At 44.4% G+C, this 19171-nt stretch overlaps 1 protein-coding gene and 1 pseudogene across 1 annotated transcript; both read left to right on the forward strand.

The window, feature by feature from the left end:
* The first annotated feature begins 11164 nt into the window (after positions 1-11164).
* LOC107979569 lies at positions 11165-11891 on the forward strand (annotated as a pseudogene).
* A 4120-nt stretch (positions 11892-16011) lies between these two features.
* On the forward strand, positions 16012-18535 carry LOC113834352 (bromodomain-containing protein 4-like). Its single transcript, XM_035440320.1, has 2 exons — positions 16012-16184; positions 16223-18535. The coding sequence occupies exon 2, from the start codon at positions 16292-16294 to the stop codon at positions 18140-18142; it is 1851 nt and encodes a 616-aa protein (XP_035296211.1). The 5' UTR covers positions 16012-16184; positions 16223-16291; the 3' UTR covers positions 18143-18535.
* The last annotated feature ends 636 nt before the right edge of the window (positions 18536-19171 follow it).

The following is a 19171-nucleotide window of genomic DNA, read 5'->3' on the forward strand; positions in this document are numbered from 1 at the left end:
GATAGAATCCCAAAGTAGTTTGATTTTCATTTCCCTAGTGACTAATGTTGAACATCTCTTTAAGTGTTTCTTCATCATTTGTGTTTCATAATTTGTGAATTCTGTTTAGTTTTAAAAATTGGGGTCTTGTTTCCTTGATGTCCAGTTTTTTTCAGTTCTTTATGTATTTTAGATATTAGTCCTCTATCTGATGTGTAATTGGTAAAATTCATTTCCCACTCTGTAGCCTGCCTCTTTGTCCGAATGATAGTGACATTTGTCATACGGAGAAGCTTTTCAATTTCATAGGGTCCCATTTATTAATTACTTGTCTTAGTGCCTGTATTAACAATGTTACATTCAGAGAGTCTTTTCCTGTGCCAATGTGTGGATGGAGGTTTCTGTCCTACCTAGTCCTGAAGTCGTTTAGTCCCAAGTAAACACAGGAAGGCTTATATTAATTATAAACTGTTTGGCCGATGGCTCAGACATCTTATTGGATAGCTCTCTCAAATTATTAACCCATTTCTATTAATCTATGTATTTCCATATGGTCTTGGCTTATCAGTGATGCCCAGACCTCTTGCTCCCTCAGCAGCTATATGAAGTCTCTCTGGTGGCTCCTCTTTGCTTTTCTCTTCCTACCATTCTCCTAGTCTGGTAGCTCCACCTAGACTTCCTGCCTGGCTACTGGCCAGTCAGCATTTATTCATCAATCAGTAAGAGAAACATATATTCACAGCATACAGAATGAACCCCCACCCCCCCCACCCCCGTCACCAATGAGTTCAAGACTGTTCCCTACTTTCTATCAGTGTGTGTATCTGCCTTATATTGACGCAGAATTCAGCTTTATGCAGAGTAGTAAGAATGGGTCTTTTGGTTCTTTTTCGTGCAGCCATCCAATTTGACCAACCATTTGTTGAAGCTGCTGTCTTTTTTTCCAGTGTATATTTTTGGCTTCTTTATGAAAAAAAAAATCAGGTTCCACAGGTGTGTAGAGTTTGGGGTCTTCAATTTTATTCTGTTTATCGACCTATTTTTGTACCTGTCTCAGGGAATTTTGCTTGTTTGTTTGTTTAGTTTTGTTTTGTTTTGAGACAGGGTTTCTCTGTGGCTTTGGAGGCTGTCCTGAAACTCATTCTGTAGACCAGGCTGGCCTCGAACTCACATAGATCCTCCTGCCTCTGCCTCCTGAGTGCTGGGATTAAAGGTGTGCACCACCAGGGCCCAGCATTAGTTAGTGTTTTTGTAACTGTGAGGAGACACCATGACCACAGCAACTCTAATAAAGGAAACATTTAATTAAGGGATCTCATTTACAGTTCAGAAGTTTAGTCCATGATCCTGCTGGGGAGCGTGGCAGTGTGCAGGTAGACAGTGCTGGAGCTGAGGGTGCTACATCTTGACTCAGAGGCACAAGGAAGTCAACTGACTGTCACACTGAGTGAAGCTGGAGAAAAAAGATTTCAAAGCCCGCCCCCACAGTGACGCACTTCCTCCAGCAAGGCCACACCTCCTAATCGTGCCATTCCCTTTGGGGGCCATTTTCTTTCAAACCACCACAGTGTCAATATCATGCAGTTTTTATTGCTACAGCTCTGTCATACAATTTGAGGCTATCCCATTTTTTCTTTTTTCTTTTTTTTTTTACATCTGTCACTTCATTTATTGTTTTTATTTGCAGGAAGAGTTGAAACAAAAACTTAGGGGTGTTTTTCTTTTGAGGCTATCCCATTTTTGTGAATTAATTTAGTTCATATATTATGCACTGACAATGTAGTGAATTCAGGGGTTTTATGTGGGTCTTTTTGTTTGTTTGATTGTGCATGTGTGTGTGTGTATTTTCGAGGGCAGGGTTTCTCTTTTCTTCGTGTAATAGCCCTGGCTTTCCTGAGATTCACTTTGTAGATCAGGCTGGCCTCAAACTCACAGAGATCCACATGCTTCTGTCTTCCAAGTGCTGGGATTCCCTTATTATATTCTCCTGATCCAACATACCTCTAATATCAGATTGCTCAGCAGACCTCTGCTGGCCTTCAGTAATTCAAGGATGCTCTTGCACTACCCACGTGTAGGCAGTCAGACCTCACATGCTGAATACTCAGATCTCCAAATTTTCTGCCGTTTCAGATGCTGACCACAGACTCCAGGCTGTTGTTGTCTGTACTTGGTCAACTGATAATACACCCAGATTCTCCCAATGCTTCCCTTGGATTTGGCAAATTTCCTAAGGTGTCTTATCATTCACTTACAATTACCCACTTGTCATAAGAATGCTACAAAGGGTACAGTTGAACAGCCCCATGTAAGAGATGTACAGAACACAGCATGGGGGGAGGGGAGTCTGGGGAGCTTTTGTGCCTCTTCTAGTGTACCACCTTCCAGAAACCTGCACATCCTCAGCCAGTCAGACGGAGACTAAATCCAGTCCTCTTGAGGTTTTCATGCTTGTTTCATTGTTAAAGCATGCCTGATTATATCACTGACTTTTGGTGGCCTACTCAACTCTTAGCCTTTGCTTCCCATTGGTTGAGGGTGGCAAAGTCTCAATCTCATAATTGTGTCTCTGTCTTTGGTAACCAGACCTCACCTTGAAGTCATCTACTAGTTTTTAGCCCTAGTCATTTCATGAGCATATGGAATCCTATGGCTTTAGGAGTTGTGTGCCAGGAAGTACGAAGTTAAGACCAGAGGTATATTTTACAACATCCAACAGCTTTTCTCTGCGATTATGTGGACACACTGACAGTTATTATGCTTAATAACAATTTTAAAAACTTGAGACGGTGATCTGTGAGTCTATGGAAATGGACAAATGAGTGTGCACACCAACAGCCCCCTCTTCTGCCCTCTACACTTGGAACTGGCTCTAGTGCCTTACTACTCTACAACCGAGCTACAACCCCAGTCCCTATTCTTAAGAGTTGTTGAGTCCTGCAGCTCAGCTGTACACTACCTGTATGGAAGAGGGAAGAGCTGGGTGTGATCATTACACACCTGCCGATTCTGTTCAGAAAACTAGATCTCCAAACAGAAAATGTAAGTATCAGCACATATGAAAAGAAAACTGTAGATGTGCTATGGTGGCTCACGCCTTGAATTCCAGCACTTGGGAGGCAAAGGCAGTGATCTCAGTGAGTTTGAGGCCAACTTGGTCTGCAGAGTAAGCTTCAGGATAGCCAGGCCTGTTACACAGAAAAATCCTATCTTGAAAAGCCAAAAACCAAAAGAAAGGAAGAAGGAAAGAAAGAAAGGAAGGGAGGAAGGAAGGAAGGAAGGAAAGAAAGAAAGAAAGAGGGAAGAAAGGAAGAAAGAAAGAAAACTGCCCATACAATAGCCATGGGAGCACTGGGAGCTATAGGCTAGATAACCAGGGTAACACTCAGACAGGTATTCAAAGGGTGTGCCTGGAAGTCCTTTGATGTCATAGGAAGCTCTGAGAGTTTTTGAGCAGAGCCATGATGATAAAATCCTAGCAAAGTTAACCTTTGGGTGATCCATAGGATGGACTTGGTTTACTGAAGAGAGAAAGGAACTCTGTGGTAAACAGCTGGGGCATCGGGGAAGTGGATTCAGGTTCCAAAGTAGTCAGAGTAAAGAGTCGTGGTGAAAGGGTCTGCTTCAGGGTTTTACTTTGTGAGACAGATGTAGGCTGTGATTTGTGATTCTTCGGAAATGGAAAAAAGATCAAGCACACCAATGACCACCTCTGCAGCCTCTGCTTTCCTTACATGAAAATTACTTAGCCTCTTGTAAAATCATCCTTTTAATTTCAACCCTTTGAAAATTATTTGTCTTTGTAAATGTATGGTGAATTCAAGATGGCACAGTAAATGTTGCCTATAACCAGATGTGCTTGCATCTGCTTGCAATCTCATATGGAAGACAAGTTGACAATAGTATCATCACCTCTGCTTTGGGCTGCTGTTTTCATAACCGCCCCCCCCCCATGAAATGTACTCTTTAGTGTGATGATGTCTAGGGATGGGTCACTTCGGAGGTAATTGGCTTATGAAAGGAAAGCCCTCATGAATGGAACAGATATCGCCTGTGAGAGAGGGACTAGTTTACCCACCATACACACACACTTGGAGGGTACGAGAAATAAGTGAACCCTGAAGAAGTTGTCGTCAGGACCTACCCATGTTGTCACCCCAGTCTCAGACTTCTAGACTCTAGAACTAGGAAATACATGTGCATAAGCTTTTCAGTCTGGGGTACTTTGTTGTGGCAACCCCCGCTGGCTAAGCAACCCCTTCACTGAAAATGCAACACCCACATCCATTCAGTCTGCAGAAACATGAACTGAAATGCTTAAGAAATTCAGTTCTGATTAATCTGTACTTCACCTAATAAGGAGCAAGCTTAGATCACTTGAACTTACAGGACATTTCTGAAAGGGATTTTCTTCCCCAAAATATGATGTTCTGGGCTAGTTATAAAGAAGACATATTATTATGTCTCATTGACATTTTAGCTAAGCAATATCTCAAGATTTACAATGAAAAGTGAAAATAATTCTGACAGCTAAAGAAGGTGGAGTCACTATTAGACTATAGACGGTAAGACTCCTCAGACCCGGAGACAACTGGGATCGATGTGCGTTCGTTGCCAGGACTGGAATTCTGGGACTCCTCTGGATGAATTTATAAAAAGAAGTCTGAGATGTGTCCCATCATCATTTGGTTGGTCCAGCCTCCAGGTTCTCTTGCCTGATATTCCTCTGTTTCCTTTCATCCCTGAGTGTTCACTAGACTGCATAACTTAGGAAACAGTAATCCATCCTTGGCACATCCCAATCGGACAATCATACCTCAGTCTGGAATCTGATCATTGTGTTGTTCCCTAGATTTCTTGTCGTTTTGAGACAGGGTCTTGGGGTGTAACCTGGAGCCCACAGTGTAGACCAGGCTGGCCTTGAACCTGCAGCGATCCTCCTGCTTCTGCTTCCCAAGTACTGGGCCTCTGGGCATGAGGCTAGTGATCCCTAGATCACTTGAAAATCACTTTTTAAATAACCATGAAAACTAAGTGAAATCATGAGTTTAGGAGTGTTGGCCACTAAATCGTGTTATTGTTACTCAGAGTAAGGTCCACTGCTTAGGGCAGTGGGAAGCCTGAGTGGGGGGGTTGGTGTGGTTTGGTGAGGAAGCTCTGCCTGTACTTACAGGGAAGAACAGTGGATGTCACACATCATTTCTCCTAAATGGCTCGCTCTCGTTCTCCCTGGAGAACGCATTACTACACTCTTCCAATATGCTAGAGACACAGAGAGGCACACTGAAAATAACCTCTGCTCTTAAGTTTGTTGTCAGGATACAGTAAGAAGAGAGAGGAGACAGAGACAGCCACAGTTCAGACACAGACACAGCCTTGTAAGAGTTATGCAGCCAGAAAGAAAAAGCCACCAGGGGGCGCAGAGCAGAGCGACAGCAGCCAAGCAACCTTTGTGTTGAAAGGCTAAAGGCACAGCCCAGCCTTTGGCTTCAGCATTCTCCTTCTTGGGCTCCAGCTGCGGCTCCTCTAGTTACTGACTAGCCCGGCCACTTCTGAGACACCGGAAGTCTTTCTACTCCTGGACTTTAAGCCTCTTGGTTTCTGTTTCACACAATCCCCTGTATACCTCCCAACTTCTATGTCATTACAGTGTCCATGTCTGCATGTCTCCCATCTGGGCATCCTAAAAGAAAGGCCGACTAAGATGCTGCCATCTGTTGAAGAGTCCTGGCCATCCCAGGCTTTGGTGTGAAGCAGCTTTCTAAAGATAAAGGACAGGTGCTGTGTGTAACTCCCGGTGTTGGGATTGCACAAAGAAACGACTTGTGTGTTAAGAATCTTTAGCAGTCCTCCGCACTGAGTCAACTCATGTTGCACTAATTTAAGACTTTAGTTTTGACAACCTAATTTATTCCACAAATGAAAGGCTTTCGTGTGTTTAGATCTTAGCAATCGTCACCGATTCCCTGCTGAAGTCTTAGCACCTAAAATGACCAAATCTGTTATATTTGGATATAAGCATCCTGTCTTTGCAAGAAATAACACTGTTTAAAGATTTGTGTACATATGTGTTGTCTGGGGGTGGACATGTGCTCACGGGGGCAGGTGGCTGGGAAGCCAGAGACTAGAATCTGCTGAATCTCATAGACCTCCTGAATGCTGGCGCTGGAGTTAGGCAGCTGTGAGTCAGCTAACTTGGATGCTGGGGTCCGCACTGGGGCCTGTGCAAGAGCAGTGAGAGCTCTTAACCACTGACTCGTCTCTCCAGCGCCCGGTGCCCACTATTTTTAAATGTATTCATCTTTCATTGTCATAACCTAAAAAAATAAAAGGCAATTTGCTGATGAGAAAGTGTCTCTGAAAGATTAAATTGTTGGCTTCAGGTCACAGAACTAAGTTTTCAACTCAATTCTAATTCCAAAGTTCAGACAGTGTTTTCTGTCGCATTGGCTTTGGAGGTTCATATTTCCAGCTTCTCATGTTCATTTTCCCCCATTCTCTGATTTCTCCTGAGATCTAAGTAGGAATTTTTTTGTATGACTGCAATGTTATAATTTTAAATGGAAGGTTTCTGAGCTATTGACTCTCTTTAATAATATATTTGTTAATAATATATTTGCTCTTGGTGTGTCATTTCTATTTCTCAATGACAATCTTAGCCATTTGTTGTAGCAAACACTTGGGAAGAGGCAGGAGGGTCAGAAGTTCAAGGCCATCAAGGCTACACAAAAACCTATTTTAAATGAACAAGAATTTTAAAAAAAGATTTTAGAGTCTGAGTGTAGTAGTGCACACCTTTAATCTCAGCACTTGGGAGGCAAGGCAGGAAGTGAATTTGAGGCTGGCCTGGTCTAAACCAGGCCAGTCAAGGTGACATAAAAGACAAAAAACAAATAAATAAAAGCAAAAATGCTAATTAATAATCAAGTTTAGCTTCTTCCATTAAACCTTATTAGGACAAGTGAATATTTCCAGGAAATTTTCTGGATTTTACATGTGGCATATAGGCAGTCTCTGCTAGCTCTAAAGGCTATTTGGTCTTTCCTCATATTCTGAGTGTCCACAAGACTCCTGTCAGTCAGATTGTGATGTCTACACCACCAGAGCAGGTTTAGAGGTAGTTAGTAGAGACTAGTTTCTCTACAGAAATGTCAACTCAACACCAACTTATCATCCTTTCAGAAGGCCTATGGTAGAAGCCAAAATAAGTGAAGGCAGAAGGTGAGATGTGGTCTCCCTGGTTGTCAGGAATTCATTCACTCATTCTCATTCTTTCAATTATCTTTGGAAACCTAACACAAAATAGTTTAACTAGGAGGGAGATCAAAGAAAACAGGAAGATGGCTACCCAGAAAAGGTAGTCAAACAGCTTTGGTTCAGAGGCTTTGAAAGATGCCAAAAGACCAGTCTTTCTCTAACCCTGAGCTCTGCTTCAAGCTATGTAGATAGTGTTCTTTCTAATTTTAAATGTAGTTTTTTTGTTTGTTTGTTTTTTGGTTTCTTTTTTTTTTTTTTTTTTTTTGAGACAGGGTTTCTCTGTGTAGCTTTGGAGCCTATCCTGGCACTCGCTCTGGAGACCAGGCTGGCCTCGAACTCACAGAGATCTGCCTGCCTCTGCGTCCCGAGTGCTGGGATTAAAGGCGTGCGCCACCAAAACCGGCTTAAATGTAGCTTTTACATGTTATTTTGCCTATACATATGTTTGTTCACCGTATTCATGCAGTTCCTGTGGTGGCCAAAAGAGGGCGCCAGATCTCTTAGGACATGCTTATGAGCCACCCTATGGGTGCTGGGAACGCAACCTAGGTCCTCTGGAAGAGCAGCCAATGATCTTAACTGCCAAGTCATCTCTCCAGCCCCAGGACATTACTCCTATGTAGAGAAAGGAAAAAGCATCTCTTGCCCAAATTCAAATGACGGTCCAGTTCTGGCTGACTTGAACCCTATGCTCAGCAATAAGCAATTTCCTGCAGTTCCATACCTGGGACATTTAACTGGGCTGATGCAGGTACTTCATATATAGCATGTGGAACAACACACAAAATGAAATCAACAGTTTTTGAAACACAAAAGGAGGACAGCAGCTCCCTTGAGTCAGACTGTAAGCTAAGGTTATTTCTCAAAGTAGACACATGGCAGACACCTTTATGGGAAGGTTAGCAGGGGTCCCACATAGGAATAAAGGTTTTAGGGAAAGTCTTGCCTAGTCACAGCAGTGGGACCAAGAACGCTGTGGCTAAGTTTTGGCAGCCCCTCTGGACTTTAGGATGCTTAACAAGAGAACGGCTCTATGATGTGCCTTAGAACCTGTGTGAGTTGAATTCACCCCAGAAAAATATACTAAAGTTCTAACACCTAGTACCAAAAATAGGACCCTTTTAGTTAATGGAGTTATTTTATACATAATTAGTTGAAGTCATGTTGGAGTGGGCAGACTTCAAACCCAACACAGCTGGAGACAGACCAACACAGGAACACTTCAGATAGGCAGGCACACACACACACACACACACACACACACACACACACACACACAGAGGAACGTTTCAGATAGACACACAAACAGGAACACTGCCAATTGGCACGCACACACATAGGAACACTGCACACACACACACACACACACACACACACACACACACACACACAGGAACACTGCAGATACACACACATAAACACACATATACACACACACAGGAACACTGCAGATACACACACATAAACACACATATACACACACACAGGAACACTGCCATGTGAAGAATGGATTTTTGCTGACACAAATCAAGCAGTTCTCAGGCATGGGACACATTCTTCCTTACAGACCAGAGGAAGCCTGGCCTGTCACTATCTGGGTCTCAGAAGCTGAACCTCCAGATCTGTGAGAATTAGTTTCTACTTCCCTAAACCATTCAGTTTGTGGTACATTTTTAGGGCTTCCCTAGCAGAACCCAAAGCTGGGGCCCAGCCATGGCCTATAGAGAAATACTTCCCATTAGGCTATATGGGTGTATGTTCTAACACAGGGCCCGTGTTTCATGGGGACATCAGTGGCAGTGAGAACGTGAGTGGTAAGAGAGTGGCCAGCTCCACCTGATGTTTGAAAATGAGTGACTTTTTATATGTAAATGGTGAGGAAAGGAAGGAAGTGAGTCTGTGGGTGTTTGGGAACCTCAAGTTATTAACTGGAAATTGCATATTCTTATTTATCTAGTAATTATTGAATGTACTTCTGAGTATAGCTTGAAGCAAATCATGTTCTCCTCTCTGAGGGTGTAGTCCCAGGTAAGTTACCTGCTGTGGGATCTTCTGAGACCTACTTCCTTAGGAAGTGCAAAAGAAGGCCTTGTCTTACAGGGGAAGTTGGGAGAAGCTCTAGTGTTATATAGACCGTGAGCCAAGGAAATTATAATAATCTAGTTTTGCCTCAATTTCTGAAAGTAAAGGCATCAGTATTGACTATAATGTCTGTCATTTTTATATTTGTTCCTGATTTGCTGCTAATTACATTGCCTCAATCAGGAAGCATTTTACTTTGATTGAATCGTGTTGTGTCTAATTAGCGTAGGTTAGAGGTCATCAGAAAGTGAGAGCAAACTCCTGTGCCCACTTGTGATTGCTCTTTTTGTTCATGCCAGTTGGAGACCGAGTCACGTGTTGCCCAGGATAGCTTGGAACTCACAGTAGAGTAGAAGACGACCTTGAACTGATTCTCCTGCCTGCTCTTCCCAAATGCTTGGATTATAGGTGTAGGCCATCACTCGAAGCTTCTCTATGGCTTGGGACAGAAGGAAAGCAGATACAGGCTTCCATAGTGACCTACAGAGAGAGTCACGGACAGGGTTAATGGTCCAGTAAGTAACTGCTCTTCTTGTGCTAGCACCCCGACCTTGGCTTCACATTGGCCTCCTCCAGAAAGAATGAAAAACTGCTGATGCCTGGCTCTCCTCCCACCCACTCTTCTCCAGCCCACACTTCTGATTTAATTAAGTTGGAGTGGGGATTGGGCATTAGAATTTCTAAAAGATGAAATTTTAAATCCCTCCAGTTGATTCTGATGTTCAGCCACATTTCCGCTGAGCTGCTGTCGTATGCCTGGAAGCCCATTAAATAACTTTGAGGGATGGGTGACAAGATCAGAACTTGGCCTTCGGGAAATTAAATTGATGATGATGTATAAGGTAGATTAAAGCCCAAAGAAGTCCCTGTGAGATGTCCTGTGAGAAACAAATGCAGTAGATCACCATTGGGAATGTGGTAAACGAGGAGCAGACAAGGGACTCAGTAGGGGGAAACTCGGTCCCTAGGATCTTGCTGGTTAAGCAATATTAAAATGACTAGTGCAACTATAAGGTATTGCTGCCTTTCTGATGACTAATGCAATGATGGGATTCTTTAAAGCAATTTTACATGGATAAGCTAGTAAGCTTAGAGTCTTAACTATTGCCATACTTAAAAAAAAAAAAAAAAGAGTTTTTGCTATCCTATCCCAACAACTTGATGAGTCTCAGTTCTGTAGGGGATGAAGAGCATACACCTGGTTCGTTCTTTAGGGGAAATCCCTCATGCCAGGTGATTGTTGGGCCTGAAGAGTTTTCTGGAGACTCAACAGGGCTAGCGCACCCAAAATGGCCTCTGAAGTCACATGGCCTTATAGCTCTTCCACACAGGGTCCATCTCCAGGCAGCCTCCTGACTCCTGGGATATTGCATGTGGCTCCTTTGTCTCGTAGAGTAGTAATCTGGCCATTTTGCAGTCCAGTTGGTTTGCAGCAGTACAAAGACTAACCTAACCTCCCAGGATGTCTTAGTCTGGATAGACTGTCCATCATTCCTGGTGCCTTCTATTGAGTAACTTCAGCTTTAGAAGCCCCTAGATCCACTGTGGGATCAACCCAAAAGAAAAGCCTAGGTGATGAGATTCATTAATTTCTGCTATCCTTTTAGACTAGCAGAAATTGAAGAATTTCAGCTACTAATTTCAGCAAATGGGAACTTCATGGGCCTGATGGATCAGAATGTTTCCTGTTGCCTTCATGCAGAACTGAATTCCACAAAGCTCAGTGACCAAATCTGAATGATGTAAACTCAACAAACATTGCCCTAAATCAGGCATGTGACTTTGTCACTTTAGAATTAAACAGCAGCTCTTTTCTATGGTGTTTCCTAGACTGTGGGCTGTCAAGATGAAGCTGGGTATCTCCTTCCCAGCCACCAGCTATCAGAAACTCATTAAAGTGGATGATGAACCCAAGTTTCATACTTCTTATGAGAAGCACATGGCCACAGCAGTGGCTGCTGATGTTCTAGGTGAATAATAGAAGGGCTATGTGGTCTGAATCAGTGGTGGGAAGGACAAACAAGGTTTTCTCATGAAGCAAGGTATCTTGATCCACAGCAGAGAAACCCTCATATTGAATGTGGAACATTCTTGTTATAAACCAAGAAGTAGAGAAGAGAAAGTACAAATCTGTTCATGTTTGCATTATGGATACCAATACCTTGATTTGGGTTCTATAAAATAAGTAAGCAATCAATCAATTGATCAATAAATACAAGAATATTCCTAGACTGGGGCCTAAAAGAGCTAGCAGAATCTGAAAGCTTTTCAATCTCTCTAAAGAAGATGATGTCCCCTGATATGTTGTCACGTGGTCCTTAAATAAAGAAGATGAGATGCTCAGGACTAAAGCCCCCAATATTCAGTATCTTGTTACTCCACATGTCCTGCAACACCAATGCCAATGTACTGCTCTAAAAAAACAACATACTAAGAAAAACAAGGAGGAGGCTGCAGAATGTGCTAAACTTTTGGCCAAGAGAGTAAAAGAAGCCAAAGAAACATGCCAGGGACAGATGGCTGAGAAGCACAGGCTGTCTGCTCTGAGGATTTCTAAGTCTGAATCAAAATAATTCCTTAAGAATTAATCAAAAACAATTCTTTATGAGTAACAAATAAATAATCAGATCTTTAATCTCAGAAAAAATAATGAATGAAATAATACAATATTTTTGCTAAAAACTGTCTTTGTATCTTGAGGTCATCCCATGAGAGAGAGTCCATGCCCTACCCATCGCTTGGACCATCAGCAACCTGGGACTGGACAGCCCAGAGTCTTAGGGTAGAACCAAACATGATGGTCAGAAAGAAAGAGAGAATGAAAAAAAGAAAGAAGGAAAGAAAGAAAGGATTCCTGACAATATTCTGCTATACTCATAGATTAGTGACTTGTCCAGTCTCCATCAGAGAGGCTTCCTCTGACAGGGGGTGGGAGTGGATGCAGAGACCCGCAGCCAGACATTATGTGGAGAGAGAGTCTAAATTAGAGATCTCCATCCACCCCAGAGAAGCCCCCAGAAGAGGCAGATGAAAGAAAGATTGTAGGAGTCAAAAGTAACGGACAACACTAGGAGAACATGGCCCATTAAATCAACTGAGCAGGGAACGGGTGGGTTCACAGAGATGGAAGGGGCAAGTGTGGGCCTGCATGGGTCTTTCCCTCCTATTGGGTTGCCTGGCAGTCCAGCCTTGGTATGGGGCTTTTGCCTTGTCTTATTGGATCTTGTTTCATCATGTCTGGTTGTTGTCTCTTGGAGGCCTACTCTTTTCTGAAGGGAGACTGACAGGGAATGGATCTGGGGGAGGAGTGTGGCAGAGCTGGCAGACGTGTATTGTATGAGAATACACGGCAGTCAGGGTGTATTGTATGAGAGAAGAATCTATTTTCAACTAACAAATTAGCCTTGTCAACTAAGAAAGTTTATCTTTCTAAAACACAAATACAGTATTTTAGGAACCTATTGAACATACAATTTTCAAAAGATTAAAAATCATCAATAAATATTTTTTTCTCAAGGGATTTCATATTTTTTTCAGATTTCAAATCATTTGAGAATGGAAAGATGTGAAGAATAGTAATGTATGCAAAAATAACCAATATTTCTCATTTTCTGTATGATAAGATTCCCTTTGATCATGGACATGAGCTAAGAATATCTTAAGATATAATAGAACAGTCACTCCTACAGGAAGGCAAGATGGCTGGGTGGGTAAAGGCACTTGCCACCAATCCTGAAAATGTGAGTGCTGTGAAATAATCCCATTGTACACTGTAAAGATCTGTCTCTCAAATTGGTATAATAAAACACTGATTGGCCAGTAGCCAGGCAGAAAGTATAGGCACAGTGATCAAAGTAAGGATGGTGGGAAGGAGAAGGGCAGAGTCAGGGGAGACACGGGCCAGCTACTGAGCAAGCAGGATGGGTAGAAAATGAGGTAACAAGCCATGAGCCACATGGCAAAATATAGATAGAAATATGGGTTAATTTAAGTGTAAGAGTTAGCTAGTAACAAGCCTGAGCTATCAGACAAGCATTTAAAATTCGTATTCAGCCTCTGAGTTGGTTATTTGGGACTGGTTGGTGGGGACAGGAAATTTCCATTTACATGTGAGTTTGATTTCCAGGATTCTTATGGTAGCAGGAGAGAACTGGTTGCTGCAAGTAGTCCTCTGACCTCCATACTCATGTAATAATATGCAAATAACTGTAATAGAATAGTTTTTTTTAAGGAAAAATAGATTATATTTGATTGGCTCTCCCACTCAGTTGAAGGGGATTTGACTTTTCCTGGGCACTGAGGTTTTATCAGTGAAAGTCACCAGATAAAAGGAAGATTCTCTGTCACTGTCTTTAAAAGCAAAGCGGAAAACATGACAGAGGACTGAGTGTTAAAATGTCATTTGTAGCCCTGACTGACAGCCAGCAACCCATCGTGAACCTCAGATTTTTAAAAATTAATTTATTTTTTGAAGCAGGGTCTCATGAAAACCCTGTCTGGCCTTGAGATCATTATGTAGTCACGGATGACCTTGAACTTCTAGCTGTATGGTCTCTACCTACTAAGCACCGGGACGACAACGTTCCCTGTTTATGAGGTGCTGGGGAGCACCTATAGAAGACCTCAGTCCTATAACTAAAAGGAAATGAACTTTGACACAAGCTGTGTGAGTTGGGAGAGCACAATAAACGTAAGATGACCATGCAACCAGATGATGTGTAGGCTCCAGCCTTGTGAAAACATGAGGAGAGAGCTCAGTTGTACATCAGCTGTGGGCACATGCAGAAGACACTTAGATGGGAAGGCCACCTGTGCTGTGCTTGAACATCTGACCTACAGAATGCCAATGAGTTTGCTGTATTTGTTTCTCAGCAGCAGAAAATGTATCTAATAATTGTTTTTATGCAACTCATTATACTGCTATATATCTGAAACGAAAGTAAATTATAGAAACGTTTCAAGGATGATATGAAGAAGAATATTGCCTATTATTTACTGCATATGTCCGTGACTAAGGTTTTGGTTTTGAAATGTCCACCCCCAAGAAATTGCCCAAGAATTTTTTTTTTTTTACAAACCAAACTGTACCCAACTTTATGAAAGATATTTTTCATAAACAATCATAGCATTTTTTTTTGAGACAGGGTTTCTGTGTAGCTTTGGCGCCTATCCTGGAACTCTGTAGACCAGGCTGGCCTCTAACTCAGAGATCTACCTGCCTCTTCCTCCCAAATGCTGGGATTAAAGGTGTGCGCCACTACAGCTCAGCAAGCAATCATAGCATTTTAGGCAGGATTTTGGCATACAATTGCTAACAGTATACAAGAACTTTCAAACTCTGGTCTTCTTCATTTTTTTCAATTATATTTGTTTATTTTATATGTGTGGGTGTTTTGTTTGCATGTATGTCTGTGCACCACGTGCATGCCTCGGTGCCCTGGGAGGCCAAAAGAGGGCATTGGATTCCCTGGAAATGATTTCGAAACACCATGTGGGTGCTGGGAACTGAATCCAGGTCTCCTCGAACAGCCAGTGCTCTTGACCACTGATTCATCTCTTCAGCCCTTGTATGGACTGCCAAAATGAGAAAGCCACTCTAACACCCAGTGGAATCTTCATGTGATGCTCTGAACAGGGAAAGGCTAGGGTCAAGTAGCCTTTCTTTCATGTCAAGCATGCTGTCTAACAATGTTTCACAAGACAGCCCCCACTTTCCAGAAGTGAGATGAAAATGGCACAATGGTCGGTCTGCAGATCCTCATCTTGTAGGAAAGGAACATTTCCTTTTTGTGAAGAACACCACATCAGTGATGTCACTGGCAAGTTCAGATTGCCCAACATACTGGCAAAACCAACTTAGGGGGCCAGGTCCCAGTGAAAGACCCCTGTCCCTTAGCCCTTTCTTTCTCAAGTTTGTCTCCTCTTCCTCCTGTCGGCGGCTTCCCCGATCCCCACCCCCGGTGGCCTTTCCCCGCCCGGCCCGAGAATGAGCACCAGGTGGGCCAGCCCGAGAACGAGCACCGGGTGGGCTGGCACGAGGGCGAGCACCAGGTGGGTCAGCACGAGGACAAACACCGAGTGAGCCGGCCTGGAGCTCTGCCCCTGAGCCCCCGCCCCGCCCGAAGAGAAACACTCCGTCCCAAGGTCTCCGCCCCCAAGGTCAGCCATCAGGAAAAGGGGGGGAATTGAGTCTGCTGTACCAGACACCAGACCTTGAGAATATGCTGATCTGGAATGGCTCTGTGTCTCATTTGAACCATCCAATGGAAATGATTCTGTATTTCGCCTCATTTGAAAGACTCTGTGTTTCACCTCATTTGAATAACTCTGTACTTTGCCTCATTTGAATAACCCTGTATAGCGCCTCATATACATTGACCAATGGGAATAGCTCTGTATAATGCCTCATTAGAATTATCCAATAGAATCCTTGCTCCTAGCTTGCGCCTTTTTCCTATATAAGGACCCCTTTTCCCTTGGCTCGGCGCGCTTAGCCACACAGAAGCTAAGTCGCCCCAGGTACCTGCGTCTCCAATAAAGCCTCTTGTTTTTTGCATCCAGTTCGTGGCCTCGCTGATTCCTGGGTGTGTGGGTCTCCCTCTACGAAAGTATCCCTTCGGGGTCTTTCATTTGGGGGCTCGTCCGGGATTGAGACCCGCCCAGGGACCACCGACCCACGTCTGGGAGGTAAGTGTTGTGCGGATCCGCTGTTTTGTCTTGTCTGGTCTGAGTCTGTCTTGTGAATTGCGCTTGCGTTTGTAGTATACAGCTGTGTACATTTGTAGGCGGATCCGAGGAGGGACTGACGGGTCCGAACTCCCGACCGCGGCTCCAGGAGACGTCCTGGTAGCGTTTGAAGCCCTCAGGAAGAGGGATTTGTATTTTGAACTTGGGAAGCCCTCAGGAAGAGGGATTTGTATTTTGAACTTGGGAAGCCCTCAGGGTGAGAGATTTGTACTTTGAACTTAGATCTATGACTGGACATTTTCCCAGTCTCTTTGGAGAAGGCCCTCGGCTTGAGGGATTTGCAATCTTTACTGGGGACGAGGAAGGAGGGCCCCCTTCCTCGACTCTCTCTCAATTCCTTCTGTCGACTCTCTGTCGAAACCGCGCTGCGAAAGTCTGTTCTGTGTTATTCGGTCTTTGTCTTGTAGCTGTCATTTGTGCCCTCCTAAGCCTAGAAACTATGGGGCAAACTGTCACCACTCCTTTGTCCCTAACACTCTCCCACTGGAAAGATGTACAGGAATATGCTCATAACCAATCTGTTAATGTGCGTAAACGCAAATGGATTACTCTTTGTTCTTCAGAATGGCCGACCTTTGACGTAGGCTGGCCGCGAGATGGTACCTTTAACCCCCAGACTATATTCCAGATAAAAGAGAAGATTATGGATCCTGGACCACACGGGCATCCCGATCAAGTGGCTTATATCGTCACTTGGGAGGCTTTGGTTCAGGACCCCCCTCCCTGGGTACGTCCTTTCTTACATCCCAAGGGCCCCTCTCTCCTTCCCCCCTCTAACCGCTCCAACCGACCCATTCCTTCGGCCCCTACACCTCCCACTCCTTTGATTCCTCCCAACCCCCCTTCCCATTCCAACCTTTACCCTACCGTGGTGAAAGACACTAAGGCTAAAGAAAAGAAGACACCTAAGGTACTCCCTCCGGGAGAAGACCAGTTGGTTGATCTATTAACGGAGGAGCCCCCGCCATATCCGCCACTGCCGCCCCCACCAGAGGCAGAAGCGGACTCCGCCGCTGCCTTGGCGGAAGCGGCCCCTGACCCTTCACCAATGGCTTATCGACTAAGAGGTCGTAGGGAGCAGCCCGTTCCAGATTCAACCACTCTGCCCCTCCGAACTGGGCTGAATGGCCAACCTCAGTATTGGCCATTCTCAGCATCGGACCTCTATAACTGGAAAAATAATAATCCTTCTTTTTCTGCAGACCCCGTGAGGCTGACATCTCTCATAGAGTCGGTACTCACGACTCACCAACCCACCTGGGATGATTGTCAGCAGCTTTTGCAGGTCCTCTTAACCTCGGAAGAGAAACAGCGCGTGCTACTAGAAGCACGAAAAAATGTCCCAGGAGTAAACGGGCAGCCCACCCAGCTACCCAATGAAATTGATGCGGCTTGCCCTCTTGAAAGACCTGAATGGGATTTTACCACCGAAGCAGGTAGGACCCACCTGCGTCTCTATCGCCAGTTGCTGGTAGCGGGACTCCGGGGGGCAGGACGCAGACCCACTAATTTGGCCCAGGTGAAGCAGATAATACAGGGTGCGGAGGAATCACCTGCCGCTTTTCTAGAGAGATTGAAAGAAGCGTACAGGATGTATACTCCCTATAATCCGGAAGATCCAGGTCAGGCCACCAACGTTTCTATGTCCTTTATTTGGCAATCAGCCCCGGACATAAGAAACAAGCTTCAAAGGCTAGAAAATCTACAGGGATATACACTCCAAGATTTGTTGAAGGAAGCAGAACGTATTTTTAATAAGAGGGAAACACAGACAGAAAGAGAAGAACGTTGGAGGAAGGAAACTCAGGAGAGAGAGGAAAGACTAAGACAGGAAGCTGAGGAAAAAGAGGTTGCGAGAGACCGTAAGCGGAATAAAGAAATGAGCAGGTTATTGGCCACAGTAGTGACAGGCCAGAGACAGAATAGACAGAGGGATGACAGAAGGGGGCCCCACCTGGACAGGGACCAATGTGCTTACTGTAAAGAAAAAGGACATTGGGCAAGAGAATGCCCTAAGAACCCCCGGGCCAAGCTTCCACCGCCAAGGGTTTCTGACCTCCTGAACCTAGAAGATTAGAGGAGTCAGGGCCAGGAGCCCCCCCCTGAGCCCAGGATAACACTGCAAGTCGGGGGGCATCCGGTCACCTTCCTAGTCGATACAGGGGCACAACATTCCGTTCTGAATCGGTCACCCGGACCCCTGAGTCACCGGACTGCATGGGTACAGGGAGCTACAGGCGGAAAGCAGTACCATTGGACTACAAATCGGCAGCTCCAGCTCGCGACCGGTAAGGTTATGCATTCTTTCCTCCATGTGCCAGATTGCCCCTACCCCTTACTAGGACGGGACCTATTGACCAAATTAAAAGCTCAAATACACTTTGAGAGGTCAGAAGTCAAAGTCACAGGGCCAGAGGGAATTCCCCTTACCATCTTGACAATGTCCATAGAAGATGAATATAGACTCCATGAAAAGAGGACTAATTCGAACAATCAGGAAACCCTTGATCACTGGCTTGCGGAATTTCCCCAAGCCTGGGCTGAAACAGGAGGAATGGGCCTTGCCATTAACCAGGCCCCAATTATAGTAACCTTAAAAGCTGCCATCCTTCCTGCATCCGTCAGACAGTATCCAATGCCTAAAGAAGCCCGCGAAGGAATTCGGCCACATATTAAAAGGTTACTTGAACAAGGGATTCTGGTGCCCTGTAAATCTCCTTGGAATACACCCTTGCTACCCGTTAGGAAGCCGGGAACTAATGACTACCGGCCAGTGCAGGACCTAAGAGAAGTCAATAAAAGGATAGAGGACATACACCCTACTGTCCCCAACCCTTACAATTTGCTGAGTGGATTGCCACCTAACTATATCTGGTACACAGTCTTAGATCTTAAAGACGCTTTCTTCTGCCTCCGCCTGCATCCCACCAGCCAGCCTATATTTGCCTTTGAATGGCAGGACGCGGCCCTTGGAATCTCTGGGCAGCTGACTTGGACTAGGCTACCTCAAGGGTTTAAGAACAGCCCTACCCTTTTTGATGAAGCTTTACATCAGGACCTGGCAGAATTCCGGGTTAGGTACCCCGCTCTAATCCTCTTACAATAT

The sequence above is a fragment of the Cricetulus griseus genome, chromosome 2, assembly GCF_003668045.3.
Source record: "Cricetulus griseus strain 17A/GY chromosome 2, alternate assembly CriGri-PICRH-1.0, whole genome shotgun sequence".
In the NCBI taxonomy this organism is placed as follows: domain Eukaryota; kingdom Metazoa; phylum Chordata; class Mammalia; order Rodentia; family Cricetidae; genus Cricetulus; species Cricetulus griseus.